The 27,762-nt window shown below is 40.8% G+C and overlaps 1 protein-coding gene across 10 annotated transcripts in view; it reads left to right on the forward strand.

Annotated features, from left to right (window-relative positions):
* The window catches only part of PHC3 (polyhomeotic homolog 3), a 112,882-nt gene that overhangs the window by 49,079 nt on the left and 36,041 nt on the right, over window positions 1-27,762 (forward strand). For 9 of the 10 annotated variants that reach the window (XR_009868057.1, XM_062211948.1, XM_062211979.1 and 6 more), the window contains 5 exons: window positions 4,207-4,453; window positions 14,824-15,695; window positions 15,987-16,034; window positions 21,386-21,536; window positions 26,501-26,751. Coding sequence is in view for 9 of the 10 variants with exons in the window: in XM_062211948.1 (XP_062067932.1) it covers window positions 4,207-4,453; window positions 14,824-15,695; window positions 15,987-16,034; window positions 21,386-21,536; window positions 26,501-26,751 (1,569 nt within the window). In the remaining variant the exon portion in view is untranslated. The remainder of the gene's footprint in view (window positions 1-4,206; window positions 4,454-14,823; window positions 15,696-15,986; window positions 16,035-21,385; window positions 21,537-26,500; window positions 26,752-27,762) is intronic. The other variant, XM_062211960.1, reaches the window with a different exon arrangement.

A 27,762-nucleotide genomic window follows, 5' to 3' on the forward strand; every position in this document is an offset into this window, starting at 1 on the left:
TTTCTGCTGCTTTCCCAGGTGCAATATCAGGGAGCTGGATCAGAAGTAGAGCGTCTGGGATTTGAACTGACACCCATATGGGATGCTGGTGTCACAGGTAGTAGCATTACCTGCCAGGCCACAGCTCTGGCCCCACAAAAAAGTTTCTGTTTATATAAATGAATATGGCAGGGGCTGGTGCTGTGGCGCACTAGGTTAATCCTCCGCCTGCGGCACTGGCATCCTATATGGGCACCGGGTTCTAGTCCCAGTTCCTCCTCTTCCAATCCAGCTCTCTGCTGTGGCCTGGAGGATGGCCCAAGTGCTTGGGACCCTGCACCCACATGGGAGACCAGGAAGAAACTCCTGGCTCCTGGCTTCGGATCCGCACAGCTCCGGCCGTTGTGGCCATTTGGGGAGTGAACCAACGGAAGGAAGATCTTTCTTTCTGTCTCTCTGTCTCTCACTGTCTATAACTCTACCTGTAAAATAGATTAAAAAAAAAAAAAAAGAATGAATATGGCAGAATTGCCTTTTAGAAAGCAATGTAGGCCAGCACCGCGGCTCTCTAGGCTAATCCTCCGCCTGCGGCACCGCATTCCAGGTTCTAGTCCCGGTTGGGGCGCTGGTTCCGTCCCGGTTGCTCCTCTTCCAATCCAGTTCTCTGCTGTGGCCCGGGAAGGCAGTGGAGGATGGCCCAAGTGCTTAGGCCCTGCACCCTCATGGGAGACCAGGAGGAGGCTCCTGGCTTCAGATCGGCACAGCGCGCCAGCTGGAGCGGCCATTTGGGGGGTGAACCAACGGAAAACGGAAGCCCTTTCGCTCGCTCGCTCGCTGTCTAACTCTGCCTGTCCCAAAAAAAAAAAAGCAATGTAATATAATTTTAGCTAAAATCTGATAGTGGGGAATGAGGATTTTTTTTTTTAATAGATTTTATTTATTTTTTAGAGAAGCAGAGTTAGAGAGAAGGAGAGACAGAGAGAGGCTTCCATCCACCAGTTCATTTTGCAAATGGCTGCAAGGCTGGAGCTGGGCCGATGCAAAGCCAGGAGCCAGGAGTTTCCCCTGAGTCTCCAACGTGGGTGCAGGGGCCCAAGGACTTGGGCCATATTCTGCTTTCCTAGGCCATAGCAGAGAGCTGGATCGGAAGAGGAGCAGCCTGGATACAAACAGGTGCTCATATGGGATGCTGGTGCCACAGGCGAAGGCTTAACCTCAGTGTGGTAGTACTGCCACAGTGCCAGCCCCTAGGAATAAGGAATTTTAAACTCACAGAATAGCCACCAAAAAGTTTAATAAACAAACAGTAAAGGCATTTGACTGATCCTAGATGTAATTGCAGTCTGTCAGCACCTTGGTTCTTTTACTTATATTTGCTGTGTGGGTTTTCTTTTTTAAACAAATTTTAGCTCAATTTCCTTAACTCATTGTTTGACACAGCACAGCAGAGACAGGGTGTGAACTTTCCTACCAATAGCCTTGTGTCCCTATGCCTGCTCTCAGAAGAGGGATATGAGCTGTGTCCAGATGGATACTAAGTTCTGTATACTCAGTAGCTTGAGATAAGAATCATTAAAACCCACTTTTTGGTCTCTCTTGGGAGAATGATGTAACTTTGGAATTTACATAGCTTGTTTTATATGTACATATGGAAAGCTTTCCTGAACAGTATAGGGTCCATAGGCTTAGTGGTGGGAGAGCCACTTTACAGGTAAAGGACAGTGACTTTAGAAATGAAGTGTTTTCTTTGGGATATTATTTTTAGCAAGACTGAGAAATATTGAGAGATACCTATTTTCTTTTTTTAAGATTTATTTTTACTTATTTGAAAGGCAGAGTAACAGAGAGGAAGAGAAAGAAAAGATCTTTTATCTGCTGATTCACTTCCCAAAAGGCTGCAATGGCTGGGGTGGCTGAAATCAGAAGCCTGGAATTCCATCTGGGTCTGTCACGTGGGTGGCAGGGGCCCAAGTACTTGGGCCGTCTTCAGCTGCCTTCCCAGTTGCATTAGCATGGAGCTGGATTGGAAGTGTGCCAGCCAGGACTCAAACATACTCATATAGGATGCTAGCATTGCAAGCGACGACTTAACCCTTCAGTGCTGGCCCCATAAGATACTATTTTCTTAACCATGAATTTTCATTTCATGAATTATATTTAAATCATTTCACTTTGTACTCTATTTTCAGTAGTTACAGAATATTTTCATTAAGGAACCTCTGTAGACATAAAGCTGCCAAAGGATCTCAAAGATATAAACATAGTATGCTTAGAAACTCTGGGTTTTGTATCTGCATACAAATCTGTATTTGTATACTGCATAAATAAGAATATGTGATGTTAAAAAAAGTGAGATTTGAAGTGGTTCTGGCCTATATTCTGGGGTGTGAATGGTGATCTGAGAAGTCAACATTTCATTTTTTAATTATTTATTTATTTTAAGATTTATTTATTTTATTTGAAAGGCAGAGTCACAGAGAGGCTGAGGCAGAGAGAGAGAGAGAGAGAGAGAGAGAGAGAGAGAGAGGTCTTCCATCCGCTGGTTCATTCCCTAGATGGCCTCAATGGCCAGAGCTGCGCCGATCCGGAGCCAGGAGCCAGTAGCTTCTTCTAGGTCTCCCACGTGGGTGCAGGGGCTTGAGGACTTGGGTCAACCTCCATTGCTTTCCCAGGCCATAGCAGAGAGCGGAATCAAAAGTGGAGCAGCCGGGTCTTGAACCAGCACCCATATGGGATGCTGACACTGCAGGCAGCAGCTTTACTTGCTACACCACAGTGCTGGCCTCTATTATTTTTTTATTTTTGTGTTAAGCTTTGATAATACAGTAGTTATTAATCCATTTATATTTACATTGATATGAAAGATTGAGAAAAATCAGAAAATACTTTTTTTTAAGGATGTTTTTATTTATTTGAAAGTTAGTGTTATATATAGAGAGAGGAGAGACAGAGAGATCTTCCATCCTCTGGTTTCACTTCACAGAGGGCTGCAACAGCCAGGGCTTGGCCAGGCCAAAGCCAAGAGTCAGGAGCTTCTTCCAAGTCTTTCATGTGGATGCCTGGGACCAAGCACTTGGGCCATATTCTGCTGCTTTCCCAGGCCATTAGCAGGGACTTGGATCAGAAGTGGAGCAGCCAGGACTTGAACTGGTGCCTATATGGGATTCCAGCAATGCAGATGGTGGCTTAACACTGCACCACAATGCTGGCCCTGAAGACCTTGTTTTATGTGGTCTCATTTAGAAAATCCTTCGATTACCTTAGACTTAGTTACAACTTCAAATAGCCTAATGTGAACATTTACTTAGGACCTGCTGTTCGATGAACATTTGGCACTTTGACAGAGAAAGTATTTGCCTTTGAGTATCAGTTAATGATGTGTAGTTGTAGAGTCAGAATACATATGAAACTGAAGAGCACTTATAAGGCAGTGATATGATACATTGCATATCACTTTGAAAACTCTTGCACTTCAGTTTTCCTTCCTGGGTCTGTGATAGCATAAATGTATTTGGTGCATAGGCAAGAAATGAAGCCCCTTTTGGAGAGGCATTTTCTACCTTGCTGCTTAGCTATCTAAATGTCAGGTGAGAGTAATTGGGATAATTCTTGCTACTGTTAGACTGGTAGTATGTTTAGAATAGTTCTTGGTATATAGATAGGAGCCATCACGCAAAGCCATTTCAGGACCATACACAGTCTTTTCAGTTTGTGAGATCTAGTTCTCAACAGCAATGAGTGTTAAGTAACAACATCAGTAAAGCTTAAGGAATTTACAAAGGAATTTTCTGAAAATGCTTTTCTTAATCATCACAATGGGTAGGTGATTGAATTAATTTTCTTAAAGAATTGGTGTCCCCTTATCTCTACCATTAGGATTGATCACTTTTAAATGAAGAATGTTAGATTAATTTCCTCGTTTTCATAATTCATTTTCTGTCACACTGTTTTCATTTAGTTCTTCATAATTGATTCTTCCTATTTTCCCTTCCTCCCACCTTTCCTTCCTTTTGTTTTTCTTGCTATCTTTTAAAAAATTTGCCACTTAATACTTAAGATTATTTAGAATAACTCTTTTTGGATTAATCAGTTGTTACAAAGTTCTTGGAGCTCCATGAATGAAGAGCATATCACAAATGTGTTGTCATTATTGTTATACTGGTAATGATTATCACATCAGTTAACATCAAGTATTTTCATGCTTATTTTCTGTTATGTGCTTCTTAGGTTCAGAATTTAACATTACGAAGCCAGAAGTTGGGTGTATTATCTAGCTCACAGAATGGTCCACCAAAAAGTACTAGTCAATCCCAGTCATTGACTATTTGTCATAACAAAACAACAGTGACCAGTTCTAAAATCAGCCAACGAGATCCTTCTCCAGAAAGTAATAAGAAAGGAGAGAGCCCAAGTCTGGAATCACGAAGCACAGCTGTCACTCGGACATCAAGTATTCACCAGTTAATAGCACCAGGTGGGATAAAACTTTTGTTGAAAATAGTTTCATTGTTCAGTTTGTTAGAACAAAAGATGTGCACTAAGTGAACAACAATGACATACATTTTTAAAAAAGATTTATTTATTTAAAAGACTAACACAGAAAGAGATCTTCCATTCATTGGTTCATTCCCCAAAAGTGACTGTATAGCCAGATTGAGGCCAAGCCAAAGTCAGGAGCTTGGAATTCCATCCTGGTCTCTAATATAAATAGCAAGGTCTCAGGTACTTGGGCCATTCTCTGCTGCATTAGCAGACAGCTGGATTGAAAGCAGAGCAGCGGGGACTTAAACCTATACTCTAGTACAGGATGCTTGTTAAAAAAAAAAAAAAAAAAAAAAAAAAGCTGTGGCTTAACCTGCTGTGCTACAATGTCAGCCTGGACAGTTAATACTTTTTAAAATGTGAATTCATAAGTTCACAAAAGGTCATCTCAGTATGTAGCTTGAAAATAGAAAAAATTTAAAAACTCATTAGCTAAAACAAATTGTAATAATAGAATAGCTGTCTTTTGTTAATTAACATTTGATTAACATCTTCATTGTGCACTGTTCTCTCCTTACATTGATAAAGCCTTTTAACTTTAAGAAAAGACTTGCCTATACTTAATTTGATTTAGTGGAATAAATTTAAGAGTCTTAAAAAGCAAATATATTCTTTTGTTTAAAGTTATCAGTGGTGGGAGGAATTTGTCTCTTTATGACAATAAGGATTATTCATTAATAGTTCCTTATCATTTTTTTTCCCCCCATCTCTGATTTCATCTGAGAGAGAGAGAGATGGCAGAGTAGTGCCCAGGTGGTTTTTCTTCTCATCAAGCTTTGAAACCCGCCTGGTGTTCCCTCTTTTATTTATTTATTTATTTAAGATTTATTTATTTAAGAGGCAAAGTTAGAGACAGAAGTCTTACATCAGCTGGATCACTCCCCAGATGACTGCAATGGCGGGAGCCCAGAGCTGCTTCTGGGTCTCCCATGCAGGTGTAGTGCCCTAAGCAGTTGTGACATCTTCCACTGCTTTCCAAGGGCATTAGCAAGGGAGCTGGATTGGACGTGGAGCAGCCGGGACACGAACCAACACCCATATGGGATGCCAGCACCAGAGGCGGAGGGTTAACCTACTACGTCACAGCACTGGCCCTGTTCCCTCTTCTTTCTACAAATAATCTTGCTGTGTAGCTCCAGCTGAAAATGTTGGGGCCGTTCAGTGTGAGCTTCCTTCCTGTTTCTTCTATTCATTCCATAATTTCCCAGGATTGAGTTTTCTTCACTTCTTCAAGTCAGCACCATTTGCTTATGTCATTGAACCCATCTTTTTAAACTACTCCTGGTCTTCTTTTGTAGTTACAGCATCTTTTGACCTCTCAGACTGGATCTTTTCCTTAGCTTCTCAAGCATAATGAGATCCCCCCATTCTTAGTATCTCTATATGTTGCTGTACTAGCATAATTATAGTTTATTGAGTGTGATGCGTTGGGCTAAACACTGCACACCTGCTTTGTAAAATAAAAATCTTCCTTTGTTCTGGCATCCTTATCAGGTAAACATCTTTCTTTTTTTTTTTTGACAGGCAGAGTGGATAGTGAGAGAGAGAGACAGAGAGAAAGGTCTTCCTTTTTGCCGCTGGTTCACCCTCCAATGGCCGCTGCGGCCAGTGCATTTCACTGATCCGAAGCCAGGAGCCAGGTGCTTCTCCTGGTCTCCCATGCGGGTGCAGGGAACAAGCACTTGGGCCATCCTCCACTGCCTTCCCGGGCCATAGCAGAGAGCTGGCCTGGAAGAGGGGCAACCGGGATAGAATCCGGCGCCCCGACCGGGACTAGAACCCGGTGTGCCGGCGCCGCAGGCGGAAGATTAGCCTGTTAAGCCACGGCGCCGGCCAGGTAAACATCTTTCTGTCTTTTTTAAGCTCTACTTTTTGAAGATTTGTTTTACTTTTTTTTTTTTTTTTTTGACAGGCAGAGTTAGACAGTGAGACAGAGAGAGAGACAGAGAGAAAGGTCTTCCTTTGCCGTTGGTTCACCCCCCAGTGGCTGCTGTGGCCAGCGCGCTGCGGCTGGCACACTGCGCTGATCCGAAGCCAGGAGCCAGGTGCTTCTCCTGGTCTCCCATGCGGGTGCAGGGCCCAAGCACTTGGGCCATCCTCCACTGCACTCCCGGGCCACAGCAGAGAGCTGGACAGGAAGAGGAGCGACCGGGACAGAATCCGGCACCCTGACCGGGACTAGAACCCAGGGTACCGACGCCGCAGGCGGAGGATTAGCCTAGTGAGCCACGGCGCCGGCCTGAAGATTTGTTTTACATAACTGAAGTCTGCTGTTTTCCACCTAAACCTATTTCTCTTTTTATGCTTCCTCTACGTTAATATTGCCAATAATCTTGGCATCTTCTGATTCCTGTACTTAGAAATTTCTCCTCATTTTGAGCCTCTGTAGCATTTTATACTCCTTTATGGTTCCTTTTCTTCTGTAGTTGTTTTTAAAAGATTTGTTTACTTGAAAGGCAGTTACAGAAAGAGGCGAGAGAGAAAGCTTCCGTCTGCTGGCTCACTCCTCATGTGGCCGCTGGAGCTGGGGCTGGTTGAAGCCCGGAGCCTGGAACTCCATTCTGGTCTCCCACCTGTGTGGCAGAGGTTCAAGTACTTGGCTGTCCTCCACTGCCTTCCCAGGCACACTAGGGAGCTGGGTTTGAAGTAGAGTAGCCAGGACTCAAACCAGTGTCCACATGGGATGCTGGTATCACAGGTGGTTTGCTTAGCCTACTCTGCCACAAAGCTGACCCCTCTGTGGTGGTTTTTTATGCTTACTGATCTTAGGTTCTCTACTCAAACACTGAGCTCCTTGAGAGTAGGATGGTATGATTGATGGCTTTTGTATGTGTCAGGCACTATTTTATCACTTTACCTTTATTAACTCTTCAATCCTTTCTCAGAGTCACCTTTTTTTTTTTTTTCTTATATCTTGATAACACTAAGTAGTTGTACCTTATATGAGCTTGCTTATAAGTGGGCAGTATATATTTGATGGATTAATACCTTATTTATAAACCTTTGGATTTTGGAAATTATAGCACAGTCTTTACCATTAGCGTTACGTAAGTGTCACTCAGAATTGTCAAATCTGAATTGTAGATAAGTACTATAGGCTTTAATAAAACATACAAATTGGCTGGCGCCATGGCTCACTGGGCTAATCCTCCGCCTGCGGCGCCAGCACACCTGGTTCTAGTCCTGGTTGGGGTCCCGGATTCTGTCCCGGTTGCCCCTCTTCTAGTCCAGCTCTCTGCTGTGGCCCGGGAAGGCAGTGGAGGATGGCCCAAGTACTTGGGCCCTGTACCTACATGGGAGACCAGGAGGAAGCACCTGGCTCCTGGCTTCAAATCGGCGCAGCGCGCCGGCCGCAACACACTGGCCATAGTGGCCACTTGGGGGGTGAACCAACGGCAAAGGAAGACCTTTCTCTCTGTCTCTCTCTCTTTCTCTCTCACTGTCTAACTCTGCCTGTCAAAAATAAAAAATTAAAAAGCATACAAGTTAATAAATCCATTCATAGTACATGAGATGTGACTTTTTTAAATACACATCTGTGTGCCAGGCTCCACTCCTGTCGCTTGATAACTGGATTTTTGCACTGCTCTCTCTGCAGAATATACTCAGCCTCACACCATTATCTGGGCAGAATTGATGGTGTGGAGCCAAATGACTACTTGGAATGATTGCTCAGGGATAATTTCTATTGATTCCGTAAATTTGTTTTTAAAGATTTATTTATTTATTTGAAAGGCAGAGTTACAGAGAGGCAGAGAGAGAGAGAGAGAGAGAGAGGTCTTCCATCTGCTGATTCACTCCCCAAATGGCTGTACTGGAGCTGGGTTGATCTGAAGCTGGGGTCCAGAAGCTTCTTCTGGGTCTCCCACGTGGGTGCAGGGGCCTAAGGACTTGGGCCATCTTCTACTGTTTCCCAGGCCATAGCAGAGAGCTGGATCGGAAGTGGAGCAGCTGATTTTTGAACAGGCACCAAAATTGGATGCTTGCACTGAAGGCAGCAGCTTTACCCAACCCACTATGCCATAGCACTGACCCCAATTCCTGTAATTTTCATAGATAATAAAGAAGGGTAGATTAATTTCCTTCCAAAGAGAATGCTGCCTTCAGGGTAAGATGGGAACTCTTTCAGCTTTAGTTTAAGCAGGAGATCTACTTTTGGATTTTCAGTCTCGCTTAACTTCCAGTACCTGGTTCCAGGTTGCTACATATTCTTCCCTCTTTTCTCGTTAGTGTGATATCATCCTTACAGTTTGCTTTCCTCTGGTGGCCAATGTTTTAAATCAAAACCACCAGAGTCTCAGGTCAGTTTCAGTTCCACATTCAGATCTTAAATTTTCCATAGTGTTGTAGATTAGAAACAAAACCATGTGGCATACCCTATACCAATTAACCTTTATACTACTAAACTTGTAGGTTTGTAAGTTTGTTCCAGCTCCACGCTGCAGGTATTCAGAGCCATTAATATCTTCTATGAGGAAACAGCTATGTTTTTTCTCCTTTTATTGGCAGGAGGCTAATCTGAAGCTACGTGTTTTGAGATATTCTAAAATTTGTAATTTGTCCCTTTCCTTAATTGGAAAACTTCCTTTGTTTATCATTTTATATGTAAAAAACTACTGATATTCTAATGTAGTGTAGTTTGATGATTATTATAATGGAGGTGATTATTGTTTCCTTACATGTGTTTTTTAAAGTGGTAAAAGAATGAGTTCTCTTTATCATTTCTTCTTGAAATAGAATTTCTACTTAATGATAATTCTAATTTTTAAAAAATATTCTTTTATTTGAAAAGCAGAGCAATACAGAGCTGAGGGAAGAGACTGACCTGGTTCATTAGGAGAGAGTTATTGATGGATTGATTGATTGATTTTCCATTGGCTGTTTCACTCCCCAAATAGCTAGGCCGGACCAGGGCAAAACTAGGTCTACCATGTGGGTGGCAGGAGCTCAAGTAATTGAACCATCTTCTGCTGCCTTCCCAGATACATTAGCAGGAAGCTGGATTGGAAATGATGCAGCCGAGGCTCAGAACTGGTGCTCATATGGGATGCTGGCTTTGCAGTTGGTGGCTTAACCTGCTGTGTCACAACACTGACCACATTAATTCTATTTTCAGTACATAAAATAGAATTTTAATCAAATGTCTGAAAATCATAAACTGTAGTAGAACTGAATTTTTAATAGCAATTTTTAGCTCTTTTTTATGAACCTTGTCTAATTGTTTTTGCAGACATTATTCAATGTACAGTGAGAAGGTCCTGTATTAGTCTCCTCTGGCTGCCATGATAAAATATCATAGACTAGGTGGCTGGAAACCCCATGTTCAAAGTCTGGAAGTATTCAGTTTTTGCTGAGGGTTCTTTCTGACTTGAAGATGGCCAGTTTCTTGCTAGGTCCTCATGTGACCTTTCCTTACAGTGCACAGTTTTGGAGGGGAAGCTCTCTGATAGCTCATCTTATAAAGGTACACTAATCCTGTCATGTGAGGGCCTTTACTCTTATAATTTCATTTAACCATTGTTTTCTTTTCTTTTTTTTTTTCTTTTTTTTTGAGAGTTATTTTATTTATTTGAAACACAGGCCAGAGAGAGAGAGAGAGAGATCTTCCATTCCTCTCGTTCACTCTCCAAATGACCGCAAAAATGACCAGAGTTGAGCCGATCAGGAGCCAGGAGCCTCCTCCAGGTCTCCCACACAGGTGCAGGGGCCCAACAAGTTGGGCCATCTTCTACTGCTTTCCCAGGCCACAGCAGAGAGCTGGATCAGAAGAGGAGCATCTGGGACTCAAACTGGCACTCATATGGGATGTCGGCACCGCAGGCTGATGCTTTAACCCACTGTGCCACAGTGCCAGCCCCCTCTGTTATTTTCTTAGAGATCACATCTCCTCACACAGTCTCATTGGGGTTAAGGCTTCAACATAATGAATTTTAGAAAGAACATTCAGTGCTCAGCAGGGCCCTAGACTTAATTTGGAATATGAGTTTTAGACCCAGTGATTTCAGTTTCTTCATTTGTAATATGTTGTAACTATTGAATGAAAAAATATGTTATTGTAAATAATAGAATATGTATATGGAGAGATCTTAATCATCAATCTTCCAAATGTAAGGCTACTCTGACAATAATGAAATGTTTATTAAGATGAGAAAAGTTAACTAGAGCACTAGGGCTTTTCTTATACCGAGACATCAAATATCTTTATAACATTAAAAAAAAAAAAATAGGGGCCAGCATTGAGACATAGTGGGTAAAACTGCAGCCTAGTATGCCAGCATCCCATATGGGCACTAGTTCAAGTCCCATCTACTTTGCTTCTGATCCAGCTCCCTGCCAATGTGCCCAGGAAAGCAGCGAACGTGGCCCAAGTGCTTGGGCCCCTGCACCTAAGTAGAACACCTGGAGGAAGCTCCTGGCTTCTGGCTTTCCCCTGGCCCAGCCCTGGCTGTTGCAGCCATTTGGGGAGTGAACCAGCAGATCGAAAACCTGTCTCTCCCTCTCTCTGTAACTCTTTCACATAAATAAATCTTTTAGGCCGGCGCCGTGGCTTAACTGGCTAATCTTCTGCCTTGCGGCGCTGGCACACTGGGTTCTAGTCCTGGTTGGGGCGCCGGATTCTATCCCGGTTGCCCCTCTTCCAGTCCAGCTCTCTGCTATGGCCCAGGAAGGCAGTGGAGGATGGCCCAAGTGCCCATTGCACTTCAAGAATAAGGTAAATTTAAATAGCTTCTTAACATTTAAAAAAATTATATAAAGGGAACAGATTGTATATACTTCATATATACTGTTTTAAGAACATAGTGATACTTTCTGCTTTCCCTTTCTCCTACCTTTCTTCCTCTTTCCTTTATTTTTCTTTTAATTTTTGTGATGGTATGTTTTCAATTTATTTTATAGTCACAAGCTTAATAAGTGATAACTTTTATTTGTTTATTGGGAGTCAGAGAAGAGAGGGAAGAGAGAGACCAAGTGAGCAAAAGAATGAATGTGTTCCCAGCTGCCCAGAACATCTGGAGCTGGGCCAGGCCAAAGCCAGGCACTGGAACCCAATACAGGTCTCCCACATGGCTGGTAGGAACCCAATTACCTGAGCTCTCACTTACTGTCTCCCAGGTTATGCAATAGCAGAAAGCTGGAATCAGAAGTGGAACCAAGATTCAAACCCAGGAATTCTACTATTTGATGTAAACTTCCCAATCTGGTGTCTGAACTGCAAGACCAAATGCCTGCCCTGATAACTTTATTTTAAAAATTGAATTCAAGGGGCCGGTGCTGTGGTGCAGTGGGTTAACACCCTGGCCTGAAGTGCCGGCATCCCATATGGACGCTGGTTCTAGTTCCGGTTGCTCCTCTTCCAATCCAGCTCTCTGCTATGGCCTGGAATAGCAGTGGAAGATGGCCCAAGTCCTTGGGCTCCTGCACTCATGTGGGAAACCTGGAGGAAGCTCCTGGCCCCTGGCTCTGGATTGGAGCAGCTCTGGCTGTTGCAGCCATCTGGGGAGTGAACCATTGGATGGAAGACCTCTCTCTCTCTCTCTCTCTCTCTCTCTCTCTCTCTGCCTCTCTCTGTAACTCTCTTTCAAATAAATAAAATAAATCTTTTTTAAAAAAAAAATTGGGGGCCGGCACCTTGGCTCACTTGGTTAATCCTCCGCCTGCAGTGCTGGCTTTGGCCTGGCCCAGCCCCATATGGGCTGGGTTCTAGTCGTGGTTGTCCCTCTTCCAGTCCAGCTCTCTGCTGTGGGCCAGGAGGGCAGTGAAGAATGGCCCAGGTGCTTGGGCCCCTGCACCTTCATGGGAGACCAGGAGGAAGCACCCAGCTCCTGGCTTTGGATCTGTGCAATGCCAGCCGTGGCGGTCATTTGGGGGGTGAACCAACAGAAGGAAGACCTTTCTCTCTCTCTCTCTCTCTCTCTCTCTCTCTCTCTCTCTCTCTCTCTGTAACTCCACCTGTCAATTAAATAAAAATTGAATTCAAGTGAGTCTTTGCTGTTATGCTTGCAAAAAGTCTTATTTCCTTATGTGTAAGAATAGGATAAAAATACCTACCTACTCCACAGGTTTTCTGTAACAAATCAAAGACTTGTGAAAGCACTTGACCCTTGGAGGAAGGGCACTCTTTAGAAATCCAAGATTTTGTTAATTCATGTTTTTTGATTAGTTTATAATAAAAGCTATAAACACATTTATAAAGGGCTGACAAACTTAACAGTCTTGTTAAGTTTACAGTGCTAGTTTAGTTACTATGAAAATTATTTTGTTAGATGATATTTTAGGCTTAATTTCCTTTTTTCTTTTTATGATTAGTAGATACATGTTGAACCTTCTAAATGCTGTTTCATCAGATGTTAGTTTCTTTAAATCAACATTTCAAATAATAACCAAATGCAAAAATAGTAAGAAAAAATTACTAGAAACATTTATAATATTGATGTCATAAATGTGTTTAAATATAAAAATAAGTTCAAGGTTCTATATACAGTGTTTATCTTTTTATTTATTTATTTGACAGAGTTATAGACAGTGAGAGAGAGAGACAGAGAGAAAGGTCTTCCTTCCATTGGTTCACTCCCCAAATGGCCACTACGGCCAGAGCTACACTGATCCGGAGCCAGGTGCTTCCTCCTGGTCTCCCATGCAGGTGCAGGGGCCCAAGCAGCTGGGCCATTCTCCACTGTCCTCCTGGCCCACAGCAGAGAGCTGGACTGGAAGAGGAGCAGGTGAGACCAGAACCTGGTGCCGGCTCCATACAGTGTTTATCTTAATATTCTGAAATTAAGAAAAAAAACTGTGGCCTGTCTTTAGATCTGTTTCTATTAGAGAAAAAATTGTGTCCTATTTAGGTCTGTATAGTTTTTACATGATGTTAACGTTCAGGCATTATTTCAGTTTTTCTTCTAGTCAACCTAATTTCTGTTCCTACTTACATAAGGAAAGATTTTTTTTTTTAAAGATTTATTTATTTACTTGAAAGTCATAGTTAGAGAAGGAGAGGCAGAGAGAGAGAGAGAGAGGTCTTCCATCCGCTGGTTCACTCCCCAGATGGCTGCAACAGCCAGAGCTGCTCCAATCCAGAGCCAGGGGCCAGGAGCTTCCTCCAGGTTTCCCACATGACCACAATGGCCAGAGCTGCGCCAGTCCGAAGCCAGGAGCCAGGAGCTTCTTCCTGGTCTCCCACGCAGGTGGAGGGGCCTAAGGACTTAGGCCATCCTCTACTGCTTTCCCAGGCCATGGCAGAGAGCTAGATCACAAGTAGAGCAGCTGGGACTCGAACTGGCGCCCATATGGGATGCAGGCAGTGGCTTTACCCGCTACACCACAGCACTGGTCCCACATAAGGAGGGATTTCTCCAGCATCTCCCATTGTGTGAACATATGTACCAATACTTATATGCAGAAGAGTTATAAAATTGGGGGTACTACTTACACTCATTTTTTCATATGTTTATTCCTGTTATAAGTGGCTCCTCTGTAAAGAAAATTCTGATACTATCACTTAGAAAGTGCTACGTGTGTTATATATATATATATATATATATATATATATATATATATATATATTGGCTGAGGGAAAGGAGTAAACAAAATCCTTTATCTAGATTGCATGAGATTCTGATTACCTTATTCCACAAGCAAATCTGCAAGAGTTGGAGGCCTCTAAGCTTTAGCTCTTCATTTTAGTGAAGATTTAACTGTGGTACAAGATTCACACATTGTCTTTGCTTCATTGAATTAGATTTTTATACAAAACACTTCCCAGGATTAAAATAATATGGACTCTATGTCAAGTCAAATGTAGACACTCATATGGGAAGCCTTATGAGTAATTTCCTTGACTATTAGTTGGAAGCGTGTTTAGACACAGATTAAAAAGGATATTTATGCATTGTATTATATATTTCTCTGATATTGAAGTTATTCTTTATATACTGTACTTGTTCTATTATACTTTTTTCCTGCCCTGAAGAATTTCAAATGGATAAATGTTGCTGAAACTTAATGCAGCTATTCTGATGACCTATTAAGTTTAGTAAGAATGAATCTTGTATAGGTTCAGATTTATGAATAGAATGTTTTAGGTAATTTTCTTTTGACATTTATCACAGTACAGCTTATTTAAATTTTCGTAGTTTTCCTAGGAAAAACTCATTCAATTTCAAATCATCCTTGTCTAGAAGATTTGTAATAGAATTCTGGTGATTATGTCCTTCTGATGTGAAAACTTTGTTCCTTTAGATTTGTTTAAAAATTTCTTTGATACATTAGAAATCAATACTAATTATAATTTTTTTTCTCTCACAGCTTCATATTCTCCAATTCAGCCTCATTCTCTAATAAAACATCAACAGATTCCTCTTCATTCACCACCTCCCAAGGTTTCGCATCATCAGCTGATATTACAACAGCAACAACAGCAAATTCAGCCGGTCACTCTTCAGAATCCAACTCAAGACCCACCCCCATCCCAACACTGTATACCACTCCAAAACCATGGCCTTCCTCCAGCTCCCAGTAATGCGCAGTCACAGCATTGTTCACCAATTCAGAGTCATCCTTCTCCTTTAACAGTGTCTCCTAGTCAGTCACAGTCAGCACAGCAGTCTGTGGTGGTGTCTCCCCCTCCACCTCATTCACCAAGTCAGTCTCCTACTATAATTATTCATCCACAAGCACTTATTCAACCACACCCTCTTGTGTCATCAGCTCTCCAGTCAGGGCCAAATTTGCAACAGTCCTCTGCTAATCAGGTACAGCCTACAGCACCGTTGAATCTTCCATCCCATCTTCCACTTCCAGCTTCCCCTGTTGTACACATTGGCCCAGTTCAGCAGTCTGCCTTGGTCTCCCCGGGTCAGCAGATTGTGTCTCCAACATCACACCAGCAATATTCAACCCTGCAGTCATCTCCAATCCCAATTGCAACCCCTCCACAGATGTCAACATCTCCTCCAGCTCAGATTCCACCACTGCCTTTGCAGTCTATGCAGTCTTTACAAGTGCAGCCTGAAATTCTGTCCCAGGGCCAGGTGTTAGTGCAGAATGCTTTGGTGTCAGAAGAGGAGCTTCCAGCTGCAGAAGCTTTGGTCCAGTTGCCATTTCAGACTCTTCCTCCTCCACAGACTGTTGCGGTAAACCTACAAGTACAGCCACCAGCACCTGTTGATCCACCAGTGGTAAGCCCTTGGAAGCTCTTTGACTTTCTTGCTGAACTGAAAGTAAAAACTGTTTTCTCCTATGCTTTGTTATGTTGCTAAATCTAAATGCCTATGAATTTTAAAAGCTTGAAATTTCTATGTCAGTATTCTGACAAACATGCTATATGGACACACACAAAAAATGCCATTTGTTGTAGTATGGTTGCATGCTTGATAATTTGTGATGGTTATTAACATCCCTCGTTAATTTTATTACTATTTAAACAAATCCATCTGCTATCTTTACAGAGTTGATTTTTTTTCCCCAAGGGAATGCATTTGAACCAGTGTCATCTGCACAAAGTTTTTTCTCTTAAGGTGATTATCCTTCATAGATCCCTTCTGTTGGCTTGTATGTTTTTAAAGGTATGGTTTATTTAGCTGACCTTTTTGGTTGTATGCATTCTGAAGTCCTGGGCCTTGAGGGGATTTTGTCTCAAGGTGGAGAAGGTATGCTTGTATATTTTTCATAAGATTGTGTTTGGTCATTAAAATTTTGTTAAAATTTTTGTTCTAGGCAAGAGTCCAGATTTGCAAAAAACATTAATTGTAGATCATTGGAATTATTAAGCTTCTGATTTTTAATTTTTATTAAGTCTGAAGGAAAATATATACTTAAAATATTGCTTGTTAAAAAAGCTCAAAAATCTCAGTGGATGAATTGAATTCTAAGAATGAAAAAAAATCTACTGAGAAAAGTTTTGAGTAATTAGATTTGTGGTGAAATAAACCTCTATGTTGCCTAGAAAAGGAAATTATCTTTCTCTAAAAGAAAATTTAAAAATTTACAAAGTAATTTATAAAAGTTGAAATGGCATCTCAATGTTTAGTCAGAATCATCAAATTCATAATTAATTTCTAACTGAGAAGAATTTTCCTAGTGGGAAATTTTGTATCAAACCTCATTGAAGAGATTCTATCACTTTTAAAGGCTCAGAGAGAATGGGGGCTTCAAAGTCTGCTCTTTAACGTGAAACATTTTTGTTCTCAGGATGCAAATTTATAGATATTCTTGTCATTCTATATGATCTTAATAGGCATAAAGAGATTGAGTTTCACTTGTATTCAAAGCAACTTGATAAAAAGAACGACAAACATCTAGAAATAAGTTTGTTACCCAGTGGATTTTTGAGGCTTTTACAGTGGCTTTAACAAAAACACAGACTTAGGAAGCATATAGTACCTTTAAATAAACCATATTTGATTTCAATTTATTTTCTCACTTTCTAGTTTGGTGATTTGTATTTTTTCCTTGATTTTTATTTATTTTCATTTTATTTGAAAGAGAGAGACCAAGACCGAGAGAAAGAAAAATCTTCATCTGCTGATTTACTCTAAATAATAGCAGCAGCCAGAGCTGATCCAGTTGAAGCCAGGAGCCCATCACCCAATCTAGGTCTTCCACCTGATTAGCAGGGACTTAGGTACTGGCCTGCTGCCTCTTTCGGGTGTGCGTTAGCAGGCAGCTGGATTAGAAGCAGAGGAGCTGGGACTTGAGTAAGGTACTTTGATACGGGATAAGAGCATCTGATGCAGCATCTTACTGCTGCATCAAATGGCCACCTCAGCAATTTGGCTTTTAACAAGTGAAAATTAGAATTTCTCCATGTTATATTTTTCATATTTTTTAATTAGGGGAAACTTTTGAGTTGCATATTTAAGATAAAAATAGCACTTTAGAAATAAACTAAATTCAGGCTAAAAATACTTAAGTTTCTATTTTGTTGTTTTCTGCCCTCATTGTTTTTAAAATTTTTAAAAAATTATCTCATATTTGGAAGATTTTTTCACCATAAAATGAATCACTTGCTCTGCTATCACTGACATGGTTCCTATGCTTGCTTTTGATGTTTCCTTATTACCTTTTTTTAAGTAATATAGCTTTGTTTATTAAATTGTTATAATTTTCTTTTACTTTAAACAAAATGTATTTTTTCGATCTATATGCAGTTCTTCACAAATTACACTTTTCTGATTGTTTCAAATACTTGAGTGTAAGGAGAAATATTTAAGAGATGCGAAATTTGGAATGATAGGGTGAATTGTCAAAATGAAATCAATTTTTTTTTTAAAGATCTATTTATTTTTTACTTGAGAGTCAGAGTTACACAGAGAGAGGAGAGGCAGAGAGAGAGAGAGGTCTTCCATCCGCCGGCCAACTCCCCAGAAGGCCGCAATGGCCAGAACTGCACCGATCCGAAGCCAGGAGCTTCCTCCAGGTCTCCCACGTGGGTGCTGGGGCCCAAGGACTTGGACCATCTTCTACCGCTTTCCCAGCCATAGCAGAGAGCTGGATCAGAAGTGGAGCAGCCAGGACTAGCACCAGTGTCCATATGGGATGCTGCCGCCTCAGGCCAGGGCGTTAACCTGCTGCACCGAAATGCTGGCCCCGAAATCAATGCTTTTAAAAAGATGGGAAGTTTTTTTTGACATGGATATAAATATGCTATGTTGAAGGTAGATAATTTAGAACTAATAAGCAAATGTTCCTCAGAAGGGAGACAGATGGGAATAATGAACTTTATTGAGGTAAGTTTGGCAGTCTTTGTTATTTTTGGAAGAGAAACAGAAATTGTGATGTGCAGTTTCTAATGATCTAGTGAGCAGAACCTCCACTTTGCTTTTTTCAGTATTTTAGTTGCTGCATTTAGTTTTTGTCTGCTGATTGTGCCAGATATCTGTGACAGATTTGTTTTTGCCTATTTCTTTTTCTTAGTTTGCCTTTATGCTGAAGAAAATATATATAGTTAGCTTTTGCTATAAAGAATGAATAGCATTTTATAGTATTCCTCGATGGATTATTTGAAAATATTCTGTTTCATGTTTCTCTCCATCCTTTAAAGATCACTATTTATTTATTTATTTATTTCTTTTAGAGATTTTATTCAACAGGTAGAGTTACAGACAGAGACAAAGAGAAAGGTCTTCCTTCCGTTGGTTCACTCCCCAAATGGCCAGCATGGCTGGCACTGCGCCGATCCGAAGCCAGGAGCCAGGTGCTTCCTCCTGGTCCCCCACGCAGGTGCAGGGGCCCACGCACTTGGGCCATCCTCCACTGCCCTCCCCAGCCACAGCAGAGAGCTGGACTGGAAGAGGAGCAACTGTGACTAGAACCCGGCCCCCACTATTTTTTTTTTTTAAAGATTTATTTATTTTATTTGAAAGGCAGAGTTACAGAATGAGGAAGAGAGAGAGATTGTCCATCCTCTGGTTCACTCCCCAAATGGCCTTATTGGCTGGGGCTGGGCCAGGTCGAAGCCAGGAGCTTCATCAAGATATCCTACATGGATGCAGGGGCCCAAGCACTTGGGCCACCCTCTGCTGCTTTCCCAGGCACATTAGCCAGTAGCTGGATTGGGAGTGGAGCAGCCAGGAATTGAACCAGTACCCATTTGGGATGCTGATGCTACAGGCAGCAGTTTAAAATGCTGCCCAGCCCCAAAACTCAATATTTTTTAAAATAAAGCAGAACTCTGTACATAATAAACTTTGATTCCTTTAAAGATACTATAGCAGATGTTTGAATAGCATGTGATAGCATTCAGATTAAACATTTTAGTCTTTTAAGAAAATATATTCTTTGGGAAAAAAGTAATATCTATTAAAGGAATGTAGATAAAATTGCACTGGCTGATGAAACCAAACTTGCCTAATAATTGAATTAACATCCCCACCACTAGGGCAGATTAATCACGGCTACAACAGTTGTCTCTGAGAACTAAAAAACTAGAAGTTGTTGTTGTTAACCCCAGACATTTTGGCAGATGATTTTCTCTATATTAGACATTATCATCATTTTTTAAATTATAATTTTCAAGAACAGGTGCTAGCCAATTGTCATTATTGCACTGTACAATAATGGATGACTGTTTTCATGTCTGAAATACAGACATGAGGCAAAGGATGTCTCTTGGTAAAACAGGTTTCCTGATGCAAGACTAGTCAGCAAATGTTACCAGTTTAGCAGATCTGGATCAGCAGTTCTGGATAATACATTTGATATGAAGTCATCAGTTACTGAATTTTTAACTTTTAAAAAAGGCAAAAAAGATGATGTTTTTATTCTTAGTAGAGGCTTGGAAAGATTTTTATTTTTTAAATTATTGCTTATTGTTAGGTATTCCTTTATGGATGAAACTTCTTGGTTCCTATCATAACTTAAGACTCATGCAGGTTTCATAAATCTTAATCATTTTTATGTTTAATTTTACATACTTCAAATCATCAGTTTTCCTCAGTAGTTTAGTTTAAAATAATACAAATTGGCCGGCGCCGTGGCTTAACGGGCTAATCCTCCGCCTTGCGGCGCCGGCACACCGGGTTCTAGTCCCGGTTGGGGCGCCGGACTCTATCCCGGTTGCCCCTCTTCCAGGCCAGCTCTCTGCTATGGCCTGGGAAGGCAGTGGAGGATGGCCCAAGTGCTTGGGCCCTGCACCCGCATGGGAGACCAGGAGAAGCGCCTGGCTCCTGGCTTCGGATCAGCGAGATGCACCGGCCGCAGCAGCCATTGGAGGGTGAACAAACGGCAAAAAAGAAGACCTTTCTCTCTGTCTCTCTCTCTCACTATCCACTCTGCCTGTTAAAAAAAAAAAAGAAAGAAAAGAAAAATAGAAATTAAATGTTAAATTTTTTGTGAATGCTATTTAAAGTAGTTTTTTTGCTTCACATTAGAGTATCAATCATTTTGGTTAAGTAACCATATAAAAGCTCAAGGTCTCATAATTTAAGTAATATCCTTTGCACATAAAAGAAGAGAGGTAAACTGTTTTTACTTCACTTTTAGTAACTTATTGTCTTTCATAAATAATGAATAAATAATAAATTATGACAAAATAACTGTCAATCTCTAGCAGTACATTTTGAAATTTAAGCCTTATGTTTAAATGAAACACGAATAAGAATTTAGTGATTTGTAGCTATATAACTCTGAGTCCATCTTCCTTCTTAAGTATCATTTTTATAATTAATAATGTGGTGTCAATGTAAAGCTTAAGATCTTTTCCGCATATATGTCGAACAGTATTAAAGAACTAAAATCAGTGTGTTAGTAATGACTTAGAATTATTTTAAGGAAAGGCATTTTCTGTTCGTATTAGCATATGATTTAATTAGATTCTTGAGTAAGAACAGAAAATATAATTGCTTATTTTTTGTAGATACTTGGATGTTACTTTTCATAATTTAATCTTTAATTCACATAATAACAATAAAGAAGAGCCTGTAATATAGTCCTCCCTGACAGTACATTTACTGATATATTGTGTCTCTTTAGAAATTTATTTAGTGAGCCTGTAAGAGATATTAGTATATTCTGTTCTCCTGACAGTTAAAAATTAACAAATAGCACTATATTTCCTGAAATAGTTGTTTGATTATATAAAATTAAAACTTTTTTGAATATCCAGACTTGACCCACATCTTTTTGGTAACTCTAGCAATTTTTGGTCTGTGTAACTGACCCACAGCTTACTTTCAGTGAAATACAATCAAGTTTTACGGAAAACTTGATTTGAGTGATTTCAAAGCTTTCCTTTTAACCTGTCAGATTAGTTATTTTGCCTTGTTTTGAAATTTAATATATTTAGAATTTAACTTTTAAAATAAAGTTGGGATACTTCATTAAATGTAGTTCTGGAAACATTTTAAGGCAGTGTGGTTTGTCATTTCAGGTTTATCAGGTAGAAGATGTGTGTGAAGAGGAAATGCCAGAGGAGGCAGATGAATGTGTCCGAATGGACAGGACCCCACCACCACCCACCTTGTCTCCAGCGGCTATAACTGTCGGGAGAGAAGATCTGACTTCTGAACACCCTTTGTTAGGTGAGGAAATACCAAATTTTAAAGGATTTTTTTCTTTGTTAATGTTAGTAATGAGAAAAGTTAATATTTTCATTATAGGTGGTGTTAAACTGTTACTATAGTTTCTTGCAGTAAAAAGGTAGATTAGATTTTGAGGGTTTTTTTTTTTTTTTCTGATGAGGAAATTAGTTAATTACAGACTAGATAATAACTATTTGCTTTCTTTGAAATTTCTTTAATAGAAAGGAAATTTATAGTTTCAAAATCGTTTAATACCATCCAAATGAAAAACATACCATTTCAGTCTTCTAATATTTAGTGGTTTGTACCAATGTGTTTTAGATTCATGTGTTGATCTGTTTCTAGCTTAAAAATGAGAATAAATCAAAATTATAAAGTTTTAGAAAGTATAAGTTATACTTTCTAAAGAGTCATAATACATTCTAAGTATTTGATATTTTGCACAATTGATTGTGTACTAGACTGAATAAATGGTTTGTTAAGTATTTTTGAACACCTAATATTAAATTGTTTTATTAATACTTACAAGAGACATGATTAAATTTTTTTGCACTTCAGCTTTTATATTTTTGTTCACTACTTCAGTGCTACTGCCTTGTTAGATAAATCTCCTGTACATTCCTCCTCACAGTTTCAGAGTTACTGTGACCCCTAAGTCTTTTAGTAAAACAGCAGTCTACTGATAGTCTAATGTCTGGGTCCTAAAACGCATGTATTCCACATTAATTTTTAAAATTTAGTTTTTATTTAAATTTATTTTTAAATTTATTTGAAAGGCAGAGAGAGATATATTTTTTTTAAAGATTTATTTATTATTTATTTGAAAATCAGAGTTACACAGAGAAAGAAGGAGAGGCAGAGAGGTCTTCCATCTGCTGGTTCACTCCCCAATTGGCTGCAACAGCCAGAGCTGCGCCAATCTGAAGCCAGGAGCCAGGAGCTTCTTCCGGGTCTCCCTCGTGGGTGCAGGGGCCCAAGGACTTAGGCCATCTTCTACAGCTTTCCCAGGCCATAGCAGAGAGTTAAATCGGAAGTGGAGCAGCCAGGGCTTGAACCGGCTGGCACGGCAGGCAGCAGCTTTACCCACTGCGCCACAGTGCTGGCCCCAAGAGATATCTTCTATCTGCTGGTTCATTCCTCAGTGCCTACAACAGCTGGAGTTGGTCAGGCCAGAGCCAAGAGCAAGGAATTTCATCCAAGTCTCCCATGTGGGTGGCAGGGACCCAAGTACTTGAGCCATCATCTGCTATCCCCCAGGATACACATTGGCAGGAAACTGAAAATGGAAGGAGAGCTGGGACTCGAACCCAGGCACTCTGATATGGAATATAGGCACCCCAAGTGGTGTCTTCACTGCTGAGCCAAATACTTGCCTTGAATATTTTATTTAGTTAGGGATTGATAGACTACAGTTCTATAGTCAAACTTTTTCACTAACTTTTTATTTTATTTCTTAAAATATTTATTATTATTATTATTATTATTATTATTATTTATTTTTGACAGGCAGAGTGGACAGTGAGAGAGAGAGACAGAGAGAAAGGTCTTCCTTTTTGCCGTTGGTTCACCCTCCAATGGCCGCAACGGTAGGCGCGCTGCGGCCGGCGCACCGTGCTGGTCCGAAGCCAGGAGCCAGGTGCTTCTCCTGGTCTCCCATGGGGTGCAGGGCCCAAGGACTTGGGCCATCCTCCACTGCACTCCCGGGCCACAGCAGAGAGCTGGCCTGGAAGAGGGGCAACCGGGACAGGATCGGTGCCCCGAGCGGGACTAGAACCCGGTGTGCCGGCGCCGCAAGGCGGAGGATTAGCCTAGTGAGCCGTGGCGCCGGCCAAAATATTTATTTATTATTTTTAAAAAATTTATTTGAAAGGCATCTGCTGGTTCACTCGCCATATGGCCACAAAGATCTGGGCTGGGTCAGGCCAAATCCGGAAGCCAGGAGGTTCATCTGGGTGTGCCACACGTGTGACAGGGGCCTAAACACTGGGCTATCTTTCACTGCTTTTCCCAGGTGGTTAGCAGGGAGCTGGGTGGGAAGTAGAGCAGCTGGGACTCCAACCCGTGTCCATATGAAATGCCAGTATTGCAGGCCATGGCTTTACCTGTTGCGCTACAATGCCGGCCCTCCTACTGCCTATTTTTATATGCCCAGCTAAGTATCTTTATAAATTTTTGATTGATTGAAAGAAAATCTAAAATACAAGAGTAATAGTTCACACCATGTGAAAAGTACATGAAATTTGAATCTCATTGTCAATAAATACCAGTAAAGTTCTGTGGAATACATCAATGCTTGTTTATTCAGATATTATCTATGGCTGATTTTGTGCTAATAGCCACAAAATTCAGTGGTTGCAGAGACTATCTATGGCCCTTTACTGAAAGTTTGCAAACTCTTTTTATTTTTTTAATTTTTTTTTAAAGATTCATTTTATTTATTTGAAAGACAGAGTTACAGAGGTAGAGACAGAGAGAGGTCTTCCATCCACTGGTTCACTCCCCAGGTGGCTGCAACGGCTGTAGCTGAGCTAATCCGAAGTCAGGAGCCAGGAGCTTCTTCTGGGTCTCCCATGCAGGTGCAGGAGCCCAAGGATTTGGGCCATTTTCTGCTGCTTTCCCAGGCCATAGCAGAGAGCTGGATCAGAAGAGGAGCAGCCAGGACTAGAACCAGCACCCACATGGGATGCCCTCGCTTCAGGCCAGGGTTTTGTGCCCCTGCGAACCCTTTTTTAAATAATGCTAATCTGGGCCTGGGCTGTGGCGCAGTAGGTTAATCTTCTACCTGCAGTGCTGGCATCCCATATGGGCTAGTCCTGGCTGCTCCTCTTCCAGTCCAGCTCTCTGCTATGGTATGGGAGAGCAGTAGAGGATGGCCCAAGTCCTTGGGTCCCTGCACCCACATGGGAGACTGGGAAGAAGTACCCGGCTCCTGGCTTCGGATCAGCGCAGCTCAGGCTGTTGTGGCCATCTGGGGAGTGAACCAACGGAAAGAAGACCTTTCTCTCTGTCTTTCCCTCTGTCTGTAACTCTACCTCTCAAATAAATAAATAAAATATTTTAAAAAAATAAATAATGCTAATCTTGGTTCAGGCATTGCTTTATGCAGTTTGTACTACTGAATATCTCATGGCCCTCATTATCATTAATTTTCAGTTAAGCGCTACTGTAATAGGCAAGGAAGCAACAAACTGCAGTGTGATACTGATCTTGTCTGCTACCAGGACAACCCCCTTCCTTCTTCTTTTTCTTCCTCTTCCTCCCTCCCTCCCTCCCTCTCTCTTTCCTTCCCTCCCTCTCTTCCTTTCTCTCTCCCTCTCTCAATTCTTCTCCCTCCCTCGCTCTCAATTCTTCTCCCTTCTCCCTCTGTCCTTCCCCTTCTCTGACTTTCTGTCCCTCTCTCTCCCCTCACTTTCTCTGCCTTTCAAATAAATAATTAAAAACTTAATAATAAGAACATATACTGGGGGCTAGTGCTGTGGCATAGTAGGTTAATCATCTGCGTGCAACTCCAGGATCCCATTTTTGTGCTGGTTCCAGTCCCAGCTGCTTCCTCTCTGCTATGGCTGGGAAAGCAGCAGAAGATGGCCTAAGTGCTTGGGCTCCTGCCCCAATATGGGAGACCCGGAAGAAGCTCCTGGCTTCAGACTGGCCCAGCTCTGGCCATTTGGGGAGTGACAGCTGATGGAAGAACTTTGTGTCTCTCCTTCTTTCTTTCTGTAATTCTACCTCTCAAATGAATAAATAAATAAATAAATAAATATATATATATATACACACACACACATATATATACTACTTTTAAGGATTAATGTGTTCCAGTACTTAAAACAGTGAACACGTTACCTGGCTTGAGTACTCAGCAAGTGTAATTATCTTTACGCATGTACTCTTTATTTTGTTAGACATAGCTCTCTCTACTCAACTGCTACTACTAGATAGCGGATGGTTTGACCTTTCTATTCTAGAACAGGCAGTAAAGGGTTGGTGCAACCAAATGGGTAAAAATCTATCATAGGCTGTTATTTCTGTCTTATTGTGGTCCTCAGAGTTTGAAGGGAGGGAATCCCCATGATTCAGCCCAACATTTTGTACTTGACCAGTAGTGTGTGTGCCTCAGAATTAATATATGTAGAGCCCTGAAGAATTAAAAAAAAAAAAAAAGACCAACAAAGAACATTTGTGTGAGTCTTATGCTTGAAGTTAAGGGTAATGACCTGTGCAGTTCATTGGTATTTCAACTTATTTTGTGAATTTTGTGATTTCTTTTCATTTTTAAAGTATCCTCCCCCAACCCTTGTCCTGCCCAAACTATTTGGAATGTATAAATAGGAACATAGGGAATTTAATATCTATATAGTTTTAAATTGAAATAAAAAGACATTTTAGTAATTATACCTAAATTGATATTCTAAAACACTTTCATGTCTTGAGACAGTTTTTTTTTTTTTAAACAGTTTTATTTATTTGAAAGACGTGCGGGAGGAGGGAGGGAGAGAGGAGGAGCTCTTCCATCTGCTAGTTCACTCCCAAAATGTCCTCAAAAGCTGAGGCCAGGCTGAAGTCAGGCACCTAGTCTGCAGCTGCATCTCCCACATGAATGGCAGCACCTGCTGCTTTCCCAGGCACATTTATGGGAAGTTGAATAGGAAGCAGAGCAGCGGGACTCAACTGGGACTGAAATGTGGGATGTAGGTGTCCTATGCTGCCATTTAACCTCCTGTACTACAGCACCAGCCCTATTGTGGCAGTTTTTGAAACAAAGGTTTCAGTGATAAATGTTGAGCAAATTCCCTCTGTAAAGTAGGGATGATAGTTTATACATCTAAAGGTTATTGTGTAGATTAAATTACTAGGACAGTTTTTGAAAACACTTGATATTAACTAAAAGGGTTTATACTTGAATTCTCTTTCATATTTGCTGGACAAAATACTGGAGGTCAAAAAAATAACTTTTTTCCCCCCAGAGCAAGTGGAATTACCTGCTGTGGCATCTGTCAGTGCTTCAGTAATTAAATCTCCATCGGATCCCTCTCATGTTTCTGTGCCTCCACCTCCGCTCTTACTTCCGGCCGCTACCACAAGGAGTAACAGTACATCTATGCCCAGTGGCATTCCAAATGTGGAAAATAAACCTCCACAGGCTATAGTTAAGCCACAGATCTTGACCCATGTTATTGAAGGCTTTGTGATTCAGGAGGGATTGGAGCCATTTCCAGTAAGTAGCATGCATATTTGTGTTTTAAAAAAATTGCTCATGTAACATTACTTTTAAATTGTCTTTTATGGTTCTCCCATAAAAATCCTTGTAATTTTATTTCAAAAAGTTATCAATTTTTATCTAGAATTCTATATCCACTAAGTATTTCCAAATACATTTCTGGAATTTTATGATAACTATTTAGATATACAGGAGAAAAAAACAGAAAAAAATTTCAGGTTATAGGAGCATCATCAGTAAAATTCTAACCATGTTTTAGAGAAAGGTGGTTGGAAGCTTAGTCCAATGAAAGGACTAAAGTGATATATCTAAAGTGCATAATTTTTAAAAATACTGTCTTGTATGTGATACACTGTCATCTTTAAGATGATATGCAGAAAATATTAACTTCTCCATACTCTAATATATTTAAAGTCAGCTAATTGATGATTTATAATGAACATTACTCCTAAATTTCAGCCTTCAGTCATATTTAAAAAATGCTTTAAAATGTTCATCTCAAAATGGAAGTGCTCTGTCACTACAAATCTTAACATTTCAGACTAGGTTGTACATAACTTAAATGCCAACATCTAAAGATGTATATTTATTTTATTTATTTGAAAGAGCAACAGAACAGGAGGGTGAGACAGAGACACACACATACACAGAAAAAAGAGATCTTTACTTGCTGGCTTATACTCCACGTGGCTACAATAGCCAAGGCAGGGCCAAGCCAAAGCCAGAAGCCAGGAACTCCATCCATGTCTTCCATGTGAGCAGTAGGGACCAGAGTACTTGGGCCATCTTCCAGTACCTTTCCAGGTACATTAACAGGAAGTTGGGTCAGTAGTGACATTTTTTCTTAGAAAACAAATCAAAGACAAATACATATAAAACATAAAATACTTCTGAAGGCTTTTGAGTCACCTGGATTTTCAGCTTCATAGGTGAAAATCTTGCATTTTGATAGTTGGTTACCCAGTTAGTTGCCTTTATGTTCAGTTTGCTGTGTGTTCAACCTGAATC

Source organism: Lepus europaeus, chromosome 2 (assembly GCF_033115175.1).
Source record: "Lepus europaeus isolate LE1 chromosome 2, mLepTim1.pri, whole genome shotgun sequence".
Classification (NCBI taxonomy): Eukaryota; Metazoa; Chordata; class Mammalia; order Lagomorpha; family Leporidae; genus Lepus; species Lepus europaeus.